General features: G+C 36.0%; 1 protein-coding gene across 1 annotated transcript; it reads left to right on the forward strand.

Annotated features, from left to right (window-relative positions):
- Positions 1-153: 153 nt before the first annotated feature.
- Positions 154-14,690, forward strand: zswim7 (zinc finger, SWIM-type containing 7). Its single transcript, XM_020930326.2, has 5 exons — positions 154-538; positions 872-893; positions 1,649-1,751; positions 10,462-10,566; positions 13,408-14,690. Exons 1-5 carry the CDS (start codon positions 421-423, stop codon positions 13,513-13,515), a joined length of 456 nt encoding a protein of 151 aa, XP_020785985.2. The 5' UTR covers positions 154-420; the 3' UTR covers positions 13,516-14,690.
- Positions 14,691-15,186: the final 496 nt, after the last annotated feature.

The raw sequence follows: 15,186 nt of genomic DNA on the forward strand, positions 1-15,186 counted from the left end.
AAGTGGATCAGTTCACCACGGAAAAGCTTCTTTGTCTCTTCTATTAGACACTGATGAACCTTGCCCTTAAATAATATTATCTTTAAGAGGGGATGGGCAGTAATTATAAATGATCTTGTTACTGTAATTGGGTATATTTTTGTTTATAATTGCAATTTAAGAAGATTTTGAGTTGTAAGTTGTAACTTAATACATTTTAGCCTTTTAACTTGATTACAAATTTTCAGTTCTCCACCACTGTTATTAAACATGAAGAAACCACATCAAATTAATGATACAAACCTAAGGAATACGTGTGTGCTATAGCTGCACAAATAGTGAAAAAAAAAAGAAAAAAAAAGTTGAAGCAATAATCAATTTTATTTTGAAATAAATAAAAAAACCGGAAATCGCAATGTTTTGATCGCACGTCATTGGTCCATGAATAAAGCTACTTCCGGTAAGCGCGTCTTCTACAAAATGAACTCTTCATTTTTACCCTCAGTTGCAGAACAACTTTTCAAAGACATTCAGAAGATATACCAGGACACATCTCAAAGTAAGTAGCCTAACAAATAAAAGGCATCAAGTCTACCTGTATCGTATTGTTAATTCGGCATATTGTAACTTTATCTTGGCCTAACCAAAGCTGTAGGTTAACTTAACATTATTATTTTAGATGAGTCAGTGTCTTTATAATTCATTCATTTTGATCTCTTTCTTTTCCTTCGAATTTAATCCAAACAAATGAGTGAAAACAGTTTTTCCTTGCGTAAAGTTAGTGTAGTACATTAATCTTGCTCTAGAGGGAGATATTGTAATAATGTTAGTGCTGGACATCAGCGGGTATGAAATACTAGTATATCTAATTTGCTCTAATGTGTTTTCACAGTTCCTGATGACATGCTGATTGCGTAAGTATTCTTCTCCAAAATTGATCAAATTTGCTTACTTATTCATTGTTAATCACATGCTTTGACAAAACTCAGAGTGGATTGTAGAAGGGACTGGCTCGTCAGTCAATGGAAACATTGTTTCTTGGACCATAAGTAATCTGACTTAAAGTTCAACTGAAAGTTCTACCCATACAGTATATTTTGTATATTCAGGCAGTCTTTTTTTTTCTTCTTTTTTTAATGCATGCCCTTTAAGGGTGGGACAAGACATAATTCCTACAAACCAAAATGCGACCTGACCTTGCTTCCGCAAGATCGACAAGATTTTGATCTTAATTTACAATAAACAGTGTGGGTCAGTTCTCATTTTTTGCCCTTGCAGTTTTTTTTTTATTTATTTGACACTTTTGCTGTTATTGTAGCACTGCTTTATGGGACTGCACCTTCTGAAGATATCAAGTCACCAGCATTTAATCATTTTTCATCCAATCCAAAAAAACAAAACAAAAACAAGATAAAAAAATAAACTTACAAGATAATTGTCCACAAGTGGAAGCATGAAATCCCTAAAGCCCTTATTTCTATTTTTTATTTTGTCATTGTTTATATTTTGTATTATTATTCATTGTTTTATGTTGCACCAGACCATCAAAGCAAGTTTCTAGTTTGTGTTTGTTGTGTTTGTGTTTTGGTCATTTACAGTGTTGATGTTTGTCAAAATTACTGTTTTGAATGTTTGAAGTGAAATGGCTGCAATTCTCTGTCTGTCCCAGACTGAAGTTTATATTTGGCCCATGTGCGCTCCAGGCTTTGGATTTGGTTGATCAGCACTCCGTCACCTGTCTCTCTTCTCCAAGTGGACGCAGAACCTTTCAGGTTCGTCAAACTATTATTAAAAACAGTACAGAAGGAGCTCTCTAGATTTTAAGACCGAATCAGAATAAATAAAAAAAATCATGAATTAAACAAATTTATTCAAATTTGACTTTTCATTTGTACTAATGATGAAAATATCTATATAAAATATTAGTTTCCTCATTGTGGTGTTGTGGAGAACAAACTAGTTTTGTCTGTGGTCTCTGTGACCCATATTTCCTGTAAACTCTTTCAGGTCTCTGTCAAAGCACTTAAAAGGAACACAATGAGGCTAAAATCAGCCTTTTACTTTTACGCTGAGTCTCTTTGAAATCTCTAGAATACCTTTATCTTGGAGGTTTTGCTGTATTTCTTTGAAATGAAAATAATAATTAATTAATTAAGGCATTAACAATTTGTCTGAGTTATTAATTGAAATTTGAACTTGGTTATTGTAGATTTTTTACTGATGCAAAACCATATTAATAAATGATGGAATAAGTGATTTGATTATATATATATGGATTTGAATCATCAAAAAATGTTTTAAATAGAGAATGTTTCAAGAAACCTTACATTCAGTGTGAACTGTCATCAGTGCAGCAGTTTTTCAGAAATCATCAGCTCAAAACTGAGAGCTTGAAGGCATTTGTTTGAGATTTATGGTGCAGTTGTGACCCTCCAAGAACAGACCACCTCACAGGAAAAGACAGTTCATTGCTACAATTATTCTTAGGAATTTTGTGAAAAGAAATTCTGTCTTAATTGTTAACACCAAAAAAGAATCCCTTAAAGATATAAAATTCCTGTAGTATAACCTTGGACCAAATAATTGACCAAATATACAGATGTCAACATTATAATTCAAATTTAATCTTTATACTTATTTTACTGAATATTTTAATACAAATTGATTAAAGCAATTCAGCTTGACATCCAGCTGCCTCAACATTCTGACATGTTTTGCTGCCAAATCAGCAGTTATAACTAAAGTAATACACAATTTTGTTATTTCCTATTTGTATTTGCTTGTAGTAATTTGCTCCTCTATTTCCAGAGCCTGAATAACACATGAGTGTGTGACATTTGGCTGCTGGGATTTTTCACCTTGTTTCGTTCCTAACATTCAATGACCTTTTCAGACTGATCGGCTGTCTGTGCCAAATCCTGATGGAGAGAACATGCACAGAGTAGACTAGATCTATGTGAGCATCATATACAAAACGGACTGTATAAAAGACCACTGAAATCTCTTTTTAAGTTTTATAAAAGTAGGAAGGAGAAGTTTTCTATGAGTCAGGTGTGTGGTTTTCAAAGAGACAGAAGTGCCCTAAATAGCAGAGGAAGCTGTACATGAACGCTGCTAACTTTAGCTTGTGCTGCTGCTCCTGAAAAGTCTTTTATTGCGATGTTGTTCACTTGGAGTTAATGTGTCGAATTCATGGGAGACTCAAGCCTATTTAGCCGCAGAGAAGCAATAATTAAAAGTATTTAAAGAGTTTGCTCTGAGTCACACTGCTGCTGCTGAGGTGATGTGAAATGTGCAGAGGCGGAGAGACTATAAAACAAGTTAGAAAAAATAATTGCACCAAAATATTAGCTCTAAAAACTACATCAATTAAATGTGCACTATGTAACTTTTCTGGTGAGGTTCTGCCACCTATCTGTCACTATGGAGATGTTATTGATTTGGCTAGAGTTTTTCACATAAAGCCACCAAACCATTCTATTTATAACATATTTAACTGCTGGTGTCTTTATTGTAAAAAAAAAAAAAAAAAAAGACTTTCTAATGTAGTATTGTGGGAAAATTGCAGGCAAAGCAATGGAGAAAGCAAGTGGCATACCAGAAAAGTTACATAGTGCACCTTTTAATAGAAATTGGTTTTACGAAAAGTTAAAACATTGCCACAACTAAACCAACACTGCTGCTGACTGCTATTAGGGCTGCATAATGAGTTGGTGCAATTATCAAGTCACAAAGCCTGCACTTACTTCAATAATAGAATGTCCTCTGCAAAGAACAAAATGTCTTACAGTAGAAAACTCTTGTTGTACCTGTAGTTTAGACCTCTGCAAACATGTTCTGAAATACAGTTCAGCCTTCTCTTGAATATTCAGAATCCTACTTTTTAAACATTTATTGAACATTTATTGAAAATCTAATCACTCGGGCTGTAGTCCATTAAAGAAACTCAACGTCAGTCAATGTATCCTGCTGATCTACAGTCCCTGACAAAAGTCTTGTCGCTTATCCATTTTGTAGTAACAAAAGCTTATAACCTGACTTTAAATTAATCGATTGGTTTTAGAAATGTCTCATATGTATATACATATATAATTTGCTTCACTGAAGAAAGATTGATCATTTAATGAACACAGAAAGGTCAGATTTTGGCAAGATAAAAGCCTTGTCGCCTTGTCCAGACCAGATCCACTGCTGAGGTGGCTGACACCTTCACTGTGTCTCAGCGTCAAGTACAAAGAATAAGAAAAAGATCTGAAATGACTGGAGATGTTTTTGACAAGCCCAGGTCCGGCAGACCCCGCAAGACAACTGCTCGGGAGGACCGTTTGTTCATTCGAAAATCCAAGGCCAGCCCCTTTTCCACTGCAGCAGAGCTCCACCAGGCCTGGTCACCTCAAGTCCCTGTGTCAACCAGAACAGTTTGTAGAATTCTGTCTCGAAATGGCCTCCATGGTCGAATCAGTGCACAAAAACCAGCACTAAACAAAAGGCAATTAAAAAACCGTGTGGCATTTGCCAAGGCCCACAGCCTGCTAAAAGGATGGACACTGGAAAAGTGGCAGAAGGTGGATTTCTCAGATGAATCCTCGGTTGAATTACATCACAGCCGCCGCAAATATTGCAGGAGACCTACTGGAGCCCGCATGGATCCAAGATTCACCCAGAAAACAGTTAAGTTTGGTGGCGGAAAAATCATGGTCTGGGGTTCCATCTAGTATGGGGGTGTGTGAGACATTTGCAGGGTGGAAGGCAATATCAATAGCCTAAAATATCAAGAAGTATTAGCTCCTCTTACATTCCCAACCATAAAAGGGGTCACATTTTGCAGCAGGATGGTGCTCCATCGCATACTTCTATCTCTACATCAAAGTTTCTCAAGGCGAAGAAGATCAAGGTGCTCCAGGACTGGCCAGCCCAGTCACCAGACAAGAACATCATTGAGCATGTCTGGGGTAGAATGAAAGAGGAAGCATGGAAGGCAAAACCAAAGAATCTTGATGAACTCTGGGAGGCATGTAAGATGCTTTCTTTGCTATTCCTGATGACTTCATCAACAAATTGTATGAATCATTGTCGAACCGCATGGATGCAGTCCTTCAAGCTCACGGAAGTCATACAAGATATTAAATATGGATCTCACAGCACCACTACTTAATTCACTGACGTTATGCAACATATTTTTGTATTTGAAGTAAATTATTTGTTCAATTTTCTGTAGGCGACAAGAATTTTGTCTTGCCAAAATCTGACCTTTCTGTGTTCATTAAATGATCAATCTTTCTTCAGTGAAGCAAATTTATTTTAGTTTATTGAGCATAATTTGGGAGCGTTCTAGCTTTCATATGAGACATTTCTAAAACCAATCGATTAATTTAAACTCAGGTTATAAGCTTTTGTTTCTACAAAATGGATAAGTGACAAGACTTTTGTCAGGGACTGTATTAATGGACAAACAAGGGGGTGTGGCAAAAATGATTACATTTATGGCAATGTATTTATATGAAGGCAAACTTGTGAATCATGAGTTTAAAGGGTCTATATTGCACTATTTCTAATCTGTGTTATAATGTTGTGAGTTGTGTTTTGTTCCATTCACACATTTTTAACACAAAAACTGGAGCAGAGTATTTCCTATTTGAGAGAAGAACTTGGCATAAATACACACTTTATGGTGTCATGCGGTAATACAGGAAGTGCTGCACTGTGTTTTTAAACTCCACACACATTCAGTAGAATCATTTGGATGATTTATGCCCATCTGGAATAGCCGATCTCTACTGAACAAATAGTAAAGGTAGATGCTACCACCTCATGACATCACAAGGTGGAACAGAGCTTTGTTTAAAGCTCACAAGAGTCAATTTTGTGTAATATAGTACCTTTAATCTGCCTTTGTACATATAAATGCCAAGAATATCAAATCTTCAGCCACTCACTCGTATAAATATTTATCATCCGAATAACAAGACCCATCCACAAATGCAAATATTGGTTGACTAAGGCATGATCAATTGATTCATCGACAGCCCTACTTATCACATAATCAATAGTAAAATCACTTACATATTCATCTACTTTTTTATCCCCAAATTTGTGCAGCCTTAGGGTAATTCCCATTGAGTTTCACCAATCTCCTTTTCATGGGAGGTCTGGCCAAGAGACATTCAAACTGCTTCAAAACAGATGCTGGATTTGTCTTGCTTGTTTATCTTTTTGTGAACAGCGAGCAGAGGGTCCAGACTAGAGTAACCCTTACACTACATGACAGTATCCTGAGAAGTCCTCCTCTGTGATTGAGCTTTTTTGGGGCCAAACGGCAGCGCCTGATTTAGTGTCCTGTTGAGGAAAACCCTTGAGCTGCAGCAGAGCCAGAGTGTGATCTGTTTTTCAACTAACCCGTTTCTGTAGAAAGTTGGCCCCAAGTTACACTGCCTTTTATCCTCATGATGGCCAGCTGTATTCATATCAGCACAGAGCCCAGTCCTTGTAATTGTGACATAGAGCTGCACAATTTTGGAAAAAATATCTCGGGCAAGTTTTACAATTGCGATTAGTTTTAAAATATATGTTTTAAAGGTGCACTCCATAACATTTCTAGTGGAGGGTCTGCCACCTGCTTGTCTCCATGGAAATATTATCGCTTTGTCTAGAATGTTCCACAATATAGATTAAACTTATCTATCGTGAGGAAGACAAGCAGGCCACAGCACTACACTACATTACAATTCAGATCCGTGGAGAGTCACCCCTAGACAGAAGGAATTACTGTATTTCTGCACCATAGAAAGACCCATAATGAATAAATGCTAGATAGAAATGTTTAATGTCATACTATGGAACATTTCAGGCAAAGCAAAAACTCTATTTAGACAAGTAGGTGGCAGACCCTCCACCAGAAAGGCTGTGCAGTGCATTTTTAATAAAAGGATTCTGTTCAAAGTTCACATTTTAAATGCATCCAAAAAAATTGACTAATGTACTATGAACTGATAAACTATAATAATACAATAAACATATCAGAACATGTTTCTACAGATCTAAACTACAGGGATAGTGTTTTTTATGAAGAAGTACATAAAATATTGCAGTTCACATTGTAAATAACATCAGGAGCATTAACATTTGAAAGACAGAAATATGAAGGGATAAACTAATATGCAGTACATTTCAGAATAAAGTAGAAGTCTAAATGACAGATACAACATGATTGTTTTGTAAAAAGATATTTTGCTCTTTGCAGATTGTTATTATCTATTATCTTTTTGTGATTAAACAGTTAGTAGATAGTGCAGTACAGGGCATTTATCACAATACAATGAAATTCACAATCTTAATTTTTTTTTTACCCCAGTATCACTTTCCCTAATTTGGCATTCTATGATCAAAATAATTGCAGCCTTTGCACTTTGATAATTGTGGAAGATTGCAGAGGCCTATTTTAGTTTTAACTGTTTTAACAGATGAGGTAGTTTGCCTCTCTAGGTCACGAGCAGATCTGATTTATGGGCCCAGCACAGAATAATGGAGCCAGGGCTGCCATTGTTGGAGGCATTAGTTATTAGCAGTGTCGAGCCTATCCTCACAGCTAATGTACTCATGTGTCAGGGGCGTGAACACCACAGCTAAATCAATGTCTGCTCAAAACACACACAAACAGCAATCCTGCTGCAGATAAGAAACACTGGGTACATTTACAGGCTCAGTGAAATCAGATAACTCGAATAATCTGATAACCCAATAATTAGATGAAAAATGTTGGTATATGTTTACATGAGAGAGGCTTATTTTGGTTTTTCAATATTATTTCCAAACAGAGGTGATTTTTAACAGACCAGTGTGTTGTTTACACGTACCTTTCTTTCTGCATCCTTCCTCAGAAGGGTCACATAATATTATGGTGACGTGATTTACACAGGGGCTTGTTTTCTGATCTCAATAGCCTCCTTAATCCAGCATTTGTGTTGCTGGAGGACAACATCCCAATTAATTGCTAATGTCCCATAGGACAGTAAACAGGGACAAGGGGACTTATCCACTTTCAAGGACTTGGGTCCTGGATAAGTTGGACTTCAGATGGCGCTATTCCTTTGCCAATGCAGGAGAATGGCCAAAATCTGCGTAAATCAGCTGCCAAGACACGTCACAGCAAAATCACTTGACCCTTCTGAAAAAGGGTGCAGAAGGCATTCAAAACATGTCAGGGTCTGTATGAACAACACAATGAACTGAACCTTTATTTGGGTGTGCTTAAATGCACAAACAAAAAATTGTGGCATGTGTCAGTTAATTTGTGATTTTTACCTGAGCAACTGTTCACACATGACTTTTCAATACTCTGATAACTCCAGAAGTTAGATCATGATCAGATTTTTTTTGTGTGTGTAAATATATCCAGTGTTCTATCATTTAATATGAAATGTTTAGAAGAAAAACTTTCTTCTGCCCTCCTTGCATCTGTTGAATACTTAAAACCATTATTTTTACTTGATAAATACAGAAACATATTATTATAAGCAAATGTAATATATTGCAATGGTAAAGCATCTACTAAAGCTTGTCTAATGTAATTTGTTCTATTTACTGACTGGGACAAACTGTATTCATCCACAAGAGAAAATACTTGAACGCAATAGTGCATTACTATTTAAAAGACACTACAATGGTTATATAACTGTAAACAATGGTTATAGGTAAAATACACACATCAGTAAAATAAGAGGAAATACTAAAATGCTTTAGACATATGTTGCTTTTATGATAATTTATTTGCAATTAGCTAAATACTTAACTAAATTACTTTGTGGTGTTAAGTTTCCTAATAGTTTTACACAATTTAATAATTTTCAGTTTGTTGCCATCTTAATTATACTCTATTATGTAAACACTGAAATCTTGTGAAACAAATCTAATATTACACTATAAATCCTTTGATAAAATTAAATAAAGTATTGAGTTAGCAGAGACAGTGAAATGTGTATTTTGTATTTGCGGTGCCCCCGTATCCGTTTACCAGGAATCCCCCGGCATGGTCCCAGAACATTCTCATCTAACCCGACTGCACAATGGGCCTGGCTTATACTGCTGGCAAAGTATTAAACTAGTGACTTTTAAGGGACGCTAAAATAAGTGTGGGAGCTGGTTACACTATTAACTATTCTTTAATTAGCCTTGATGAAAGACTTAATTCATAATGAACTGAGAATTATTAAGAATGATTCAGACTTTTAATTATTTAATATATATATAAGTATGTAAGTGTTTTTCAATTGCCTTTCCATGTGACCAGTAACTTGGCCTGGTGACATCACAAGATACGTAAATATACTGTGGAACATTCTGGGCAAGTAATGCTAGCATCTCCATGGAGACAAGCAGGTGGCATGAAAAAAATACAGTGCAGATGTTTTCAACATAATTCAGTCTTAAGCACTGTTGGAGAAATGTCTGGTTAAGAACTTAAAATCTCAATGAAATATACTATTTCAACACCAAAGTTAGATATTCAATTAGTCACATCTTTGTTACAATGAAAAATGGCTTATAAATATTCCAGTGGAGAACAAAAGGACCCACCACAGGCTGTGAATGTGAGATAGCCTATGTAATTTATTCTGTATTCACTCTCTTCAAAGCATTTTATCTGTCATGACAGTTACAAATGATGAACCATTCACCTACCGTACATATTCACCACCACTTTAAAATAATTTATTTGTAGTATTGTCATTGAGATTAGATTTGCAATATAGGATTCTGTTCAGAGTGCACATTGTAAACAACCCCAGGAGCGTCAGCATTTAAGAGAAGAAATATGAACTGATACAGTAATATAAGAACCCCATGCATTTCAAGAACATGTTTGTAGAGGTCTAAACTACAGGTACAACAGGATTTTTCTATGTAAAGACAGTGGATATTTAGTTATTTGAAGAGGACATTCTATTATCTAAATGCAGCCTTTTGACAATTGCATCATTGATTAAATTGTAATATATTGTGAAGTCCTACATTAAACTGTATATTAAAGGTCCTGTATTACGCAAAATAGTTTTTTGTGAGCTTTAAATTTCTGCATTAGTAGTCTGTCTACATCTCCAATGCTCAAGTTTTCAAGTTAACAGCTACCCTTTACCTTTTGTTCAGTTCAGATGGCAATTCCAGAGCTGAAATTATCCAAAACTAAAAAAAACTCTAGTGAAGGTATGTGGAGTTTAAAGACACAGTGGAGCACATTCTGTATTACCACATGACATCAGAAGGTGGAAATACACATGACAGTTTTTTCAGTTTGAGAAAAGAACTCAAACTCGAAGCCTAAATATGCTGTGTGTGTGTGTGTGTGTGTGTGTGTGCGAATGAAAAAAAACACAAGTCCAGGTATGTTTTGGATGAGGAAACAAGATTACAACATAGATCAGAAAAGAGCGTAATATAAGCCTTTTAAACAGTACAAATGTAGTGTGTTTTTCTTATTGTTCTCAGGTCACTGGAGGCTCTGGTCACGTGTACACTTGCTTCGTGTCCTGTCACTTCTGTCCCTGTCCAGCCTTTGCTTACACTGTTCTCCGCAGGAATGAGGGGCTGCTGGTGAGTCACAACAGTCTGATACAAACTTCAAATGACCACAGTCAAATACACTGTGATCTGAGTTGTAGAATAAATTGTTGTTGTCCGAGAGCTGAAGAGAAGAGACATGAGGCTAGAGTTCTAACTTAGGAAAAGTTTATTTACCATCAGTAGGACCCCCCAAAGCACCCATAGACAAAATGACAGTATTGTCCAGGCCTGTTTAGTGGAGTCCAGCCTTGTCCTTCTGTTGTAGGGAGTATTATACCTCTGATGATGTAGGCCAAGATAACAAGGATTGGCGAGAGAAATCAGTTACAAGAACAAAAAAAACAAAAAATTACAACAAATCAACAAATTAAGTGCAAAAACTTGTATTGTCCATATGCACACTGTCAGGAAGGACTTGGCCTGTCATGATAAGATTCAATAAATAAAAGATGAACAATATATTTTTGTCCTCAATATCCTCAATATTTATCAACATGTTTGCAGCATTTTCAGACAGTTGACAGGTAATCATTTTGGGGGGGTCAATAATTATTGTACATTTTCTATGTAATAATAGGAAATTCTTGGTAAATTTTCTGTATTTTGGTAAGATTTGAGCTGCAGAGGAACTTCTATGACTCATTATAGATTTATCCTAACTACTAAAGCATTTCATTCTGTTATTTTTTGCAGTTAACCATATTATACATCTAGAATTTTTGGGAGGATAATCCTGCCTTTTGGTTATTATGTCAGTGGTATAAATTAGTTTAAATATTATTGTATATTTTTTATATCAGGGGTCTCCAAACTGTAGCTTGGGTTCTACCTGTAGCTCTCCACCCCCTTCCAAGCAGCTCGCCGAGGACTTTCTCAATTACGAGTATTGTCCTGAAAAACTCACATTTGATTAATTAAATGCCTATTATTATTGTAAATCTATCATTTACAATGGTTTATGTTTTATGTTTTATCTAACTGTACCCCATCCAAGTCTTGTCATGGCTCTTACTTTATTTCCTGCAACTGCTGAATTAGTAGCTCTCTGGAATTTTCGTTTTGTAAAGGTAGCTCCCCGAGGAAAAACTTCACTTCAAAATTTGTTGACAGGCCTACCAACTGACTCCTTTAGTCATATATAAATAAATACATAGATGATTATATGTTTATGGAGACAGTGAAAGGATTTGCTGAAATGGGAAATCCCAAAGAAAAGCATCTAAATATTTTTATTAGCCTACTGTGCCTATTTTAAAAGCTCGCCCACTTTAATATAAAAAAAACTGGAGTACATTGCCAGTAGCCAATCCCCAAATGAGTTATGACTGCAGAAGTTGGCACATATATTAACAATCCAGTTGCATTATATTGACATTGGGAGATTTCTGGCAGAAGTTTCGTCTCTTGTCAGTGATCTGTGCTTCCTGGTTCTTCCCCTCTGTTGCAGTCTGTGTCCCATGTGTAGACTGTGCAGAGATCCTGTTTTTGTCCTTCCTCTAGGGGGCGTCTCTGCTCCCATTGGCTGTTTGAGAACTCCAAATATTTTTGAGCAGATGACCCCTGCCTCTGTCCAAATATCAGAAAGTTGGATTTCCCCTGAGGATGTGGCTAAAATCAGTGTGAGAAAGCAGACATGCACCATACTGTGGAGAGCAGCCATTAGTTCTCTGATAGAAACCAGGGAAATATGGCAAAAAAACCCAAATCAAAAATGATAATGAATTGATTGTTTATTTTGATAATTTTTTCTTTTCCAAAACAACATAAAATAGCTGTCAATACTTATTCCATGATAGACCTTTTAACCGGTGCTAATTAACACAGAACATAAGTCAAATTTATTTACCCAAAGTTTGAACTCTTCTCCAGACCACATCCTTTTACTGATCGAGGATTGCCTCTCGACCTCTCTACGCAAACCACATAAGCATATCATTAAAGATACAGTACGTCACTTTCACCTGCATGATTCCATGGAAATACAAAGTTAAAAGTACTGCAATAAGATAAGTCTCAAATAAAAAAGAAAAGTGCTATTATTGTACTCTATTTTCTGGCTAAAAAGTTACATACTGTGTCTTTAACAGTTAGACATGACTGACTCTCGAACTCGATTTAAATGTGATTAATAGCACAGCCCTTTGAGCAGGCAGCTGGCTCATCAGATCTCACAATGGTGCTTTGGTCTTTATCTCTGTAATTAGAAATAGTGTACTGCTCCTTTCTTTACGGCACCATGCGCAGGAACTAGGGCCTTTCAGCGAAAATAAAGCTGTGTGGTACATTGCTGCGTATTGTTCAGAATGTGACTGCTATCAAACTGTTGCTAGTGTATTAGTATCATAACATAAGGGGTTAGGTGAGGTTTAGTGTATGATGATTGCTATAGATGGGGTGCACAAATATTATTATATATTATGTTGGGTTGGGCAAAATAAAAAAAATCACTCTTTTTTTTCCCTCACATTCAATCACGCCTTTCAGTTTTCAATTTTCTCTTTTCTCATGTCTCATTCAAAGTCATTTCCTGAACATAAGCAACGCAGACTTTTAATCAGTGCCATTTTAAAACACAAAAATTCTCAAATTTCATCCACTAAAGTTTAAACAAAATCTGAGCTTTTACTGACAGAGGATTGGCTGTGGACCTCTTGATTAAAAAGACCTATGGTGATTATTGACTTTTAGAAATGACTGAATCTGAATCCATTTTAAATTTTGATTAATGCACAACCTTATAGGGAAAATAATTGTAGTTTCTGAGTATTTTTATGAATGAAAAGGAAGAAGCTGCTTTCAGCTGCATGTATCATTTCACATACTATATTGACCTGTCTGGCTGCATTCACTGATAGTATCTTATTTTCTCAGTGCAAACACCTCCTCGCCGTGTATTTGTCTCAGGCCATGGCCGTGACTCAGCAGGAGGCCGTGTCTGACCAGGAGATGACCACTTTGCTCAGCACCACAGCGTTTTGAGAGCCTCTAATCTGGTGAGCCCTGGAATATGTCAAAGAGAAGTGGTACAAAAGACTTTAAGAGGAGTATGAGGCTCCTGTGGAAGACGCCAGATGTCGTTTTATTTATTGAACTCTTATTCATCTTAAGTGTGTTATTTTTAGGTTTATTTAGCTATTAGATGAGCAGCTGCTGGTTTAAATTTATTCCAGTCTTGTACATAAACGGAGCAATAGATGTGGGGCATGTAGAGAAAAATAGCAGTTCTGGAGATATGCACAATTAGAATATGGAGTACACGGTCTATCATTAAAATGTTTAGTGTAATCTTCCAGACAGGGTACAAAGTGATTTTTCTTCAATTTTTCTTAAATTTAATGGTCACAAGAAATTTACAGGCAGTTGAGATATTAATTATACATATTAAATATTTCAATATTTTTAGGAATATCCCTAAAACTGTATCTTAACCTTAACCTTAAAGTTGCATAAGGCAGAGGTGGGACTTGCAAGTCGTGACTAGGACTTGAATCAGACTTGAGTCACTATTTTTAGGACTTGAGACTTGACTTGATAAAATGGAGTAAGACTTGGGACTCGACTTGGACTTGAAGGTCAGTGACTTGGGACTTGACTCGGACTTGAGGCCTGTGACTTGAGAAGACTTGAGAAGCACTTTTAAATCTGAGTTCTTTCTATTTTGACTGTAATGATTCACTCTAAGATTTTGTCAAGACATTTAAAAAGGGAAAAAAATGCATTTCTACTACTCTTATATACTCTATAAATACTCATATATAAATATACCATGACTTTATAAGTACAATTTATCTTATAATTCATATAAATTGCAAAAATCTAAGATATATTTGGTACTTTGGTTTAAAGACATGAAATGACTTGAAGCTCAAAGCAGACAACTTGAACTTCACTTGGACTTATGGGCCAGTGACTCGAGACTCGACTTGGACTTGCCTGTATTTGACTTGAGACTTGACTCGGATTTGAGGTCAATGACTTGAGACTTACTTACTGTACTATATTTGCGTAACTATATTCAGACTATATCTGCAACATTTTCAGCATTTATTTATGATTTGCCTATCTTTGAAACAACATTCACAATATTATCCTTATGTTGCTAATCTGTTCATGTAACAGAGTAAATAATAAAGAGCCCTTTGTAACAATATAAACATTGGCTTTATTAACAAAATAATTCACCATACATATAGATTGCATCATGTTTAACAGCAATGAAAATCTGAAGTTGTAGATTGAAGATAGCGTCCTGGTTATACAAAACACTACACGGACAGTACAGAGGGTGGAATGAAGACAAAGGAACTGGATTTGGATCACCTAGGCTCACCCATGATCACAAGTTCACAGAAGATAGAAGTTTGACATTGGTCCATAGCTCCAAAAAGTAAAGGATCCCAGACGACTACAGTACTTTTTCAACAAAACAATTTGAACACGACAAAGTTACAAGGCCGTACAGTGCATTTACAGTTTATATGTCTCCATCGGAATGTACTTGAGAGGCTTGGCACACTCCTGTTTAGCCCTTGTATCAGAAGTGGGGTAATAAGTTACATTGCTGAGGAGATGGTGGCAGTTTAGTAGGGCAAAAGAAGAGTACTGCTATGACTGGCTCTACCACAAGGAAATGAATTGTCACTATTTGTG

This window comes from Boleophthalmus pectinirostris, unplaced genomic scaffold (assembly GCF_026225935.1).
Source record: "Boleophthalmus pectinirostris isolate CB_2022bp ecotype Guang Dong unplaced genomic scaffold, ASM2622593v1 HiC_scaffold_12, whole genome shotgun sequence".
Taxonomy (NCBI): domain Eukaryota; kingdom Metazoa; phylum Chordata; class Actinopteri; order Gobiiformes; family Gobiidae; genus Boleophthalmus; species Boleophthalmus pectinirostris.

Excerpts from the sequence above, each read along its gene's own strand:
- zswim7 (XM_020930326.2), top strand. The coding sequence starts at position 421 with ATGAATAAAGCTACTTCCGGTAAGCGCGTCTTCTACAAAATGAACTCT. Across the intron at positions 539-871 it reads ATACCAGGACACATCTCAAA|TTCCTGATGACATGCTGATT; the intron begins GTAAGTAGCCTA and ends GTGTTTTCACAG. Across the intron at positions 10,567-13,407 it reads GCAGGAATGAGGGGCTGCTG|TGCAAACACCTCCTCGCCGT; the intron begins GTGAGTCACAAC and ends TTATTTTCTCAG.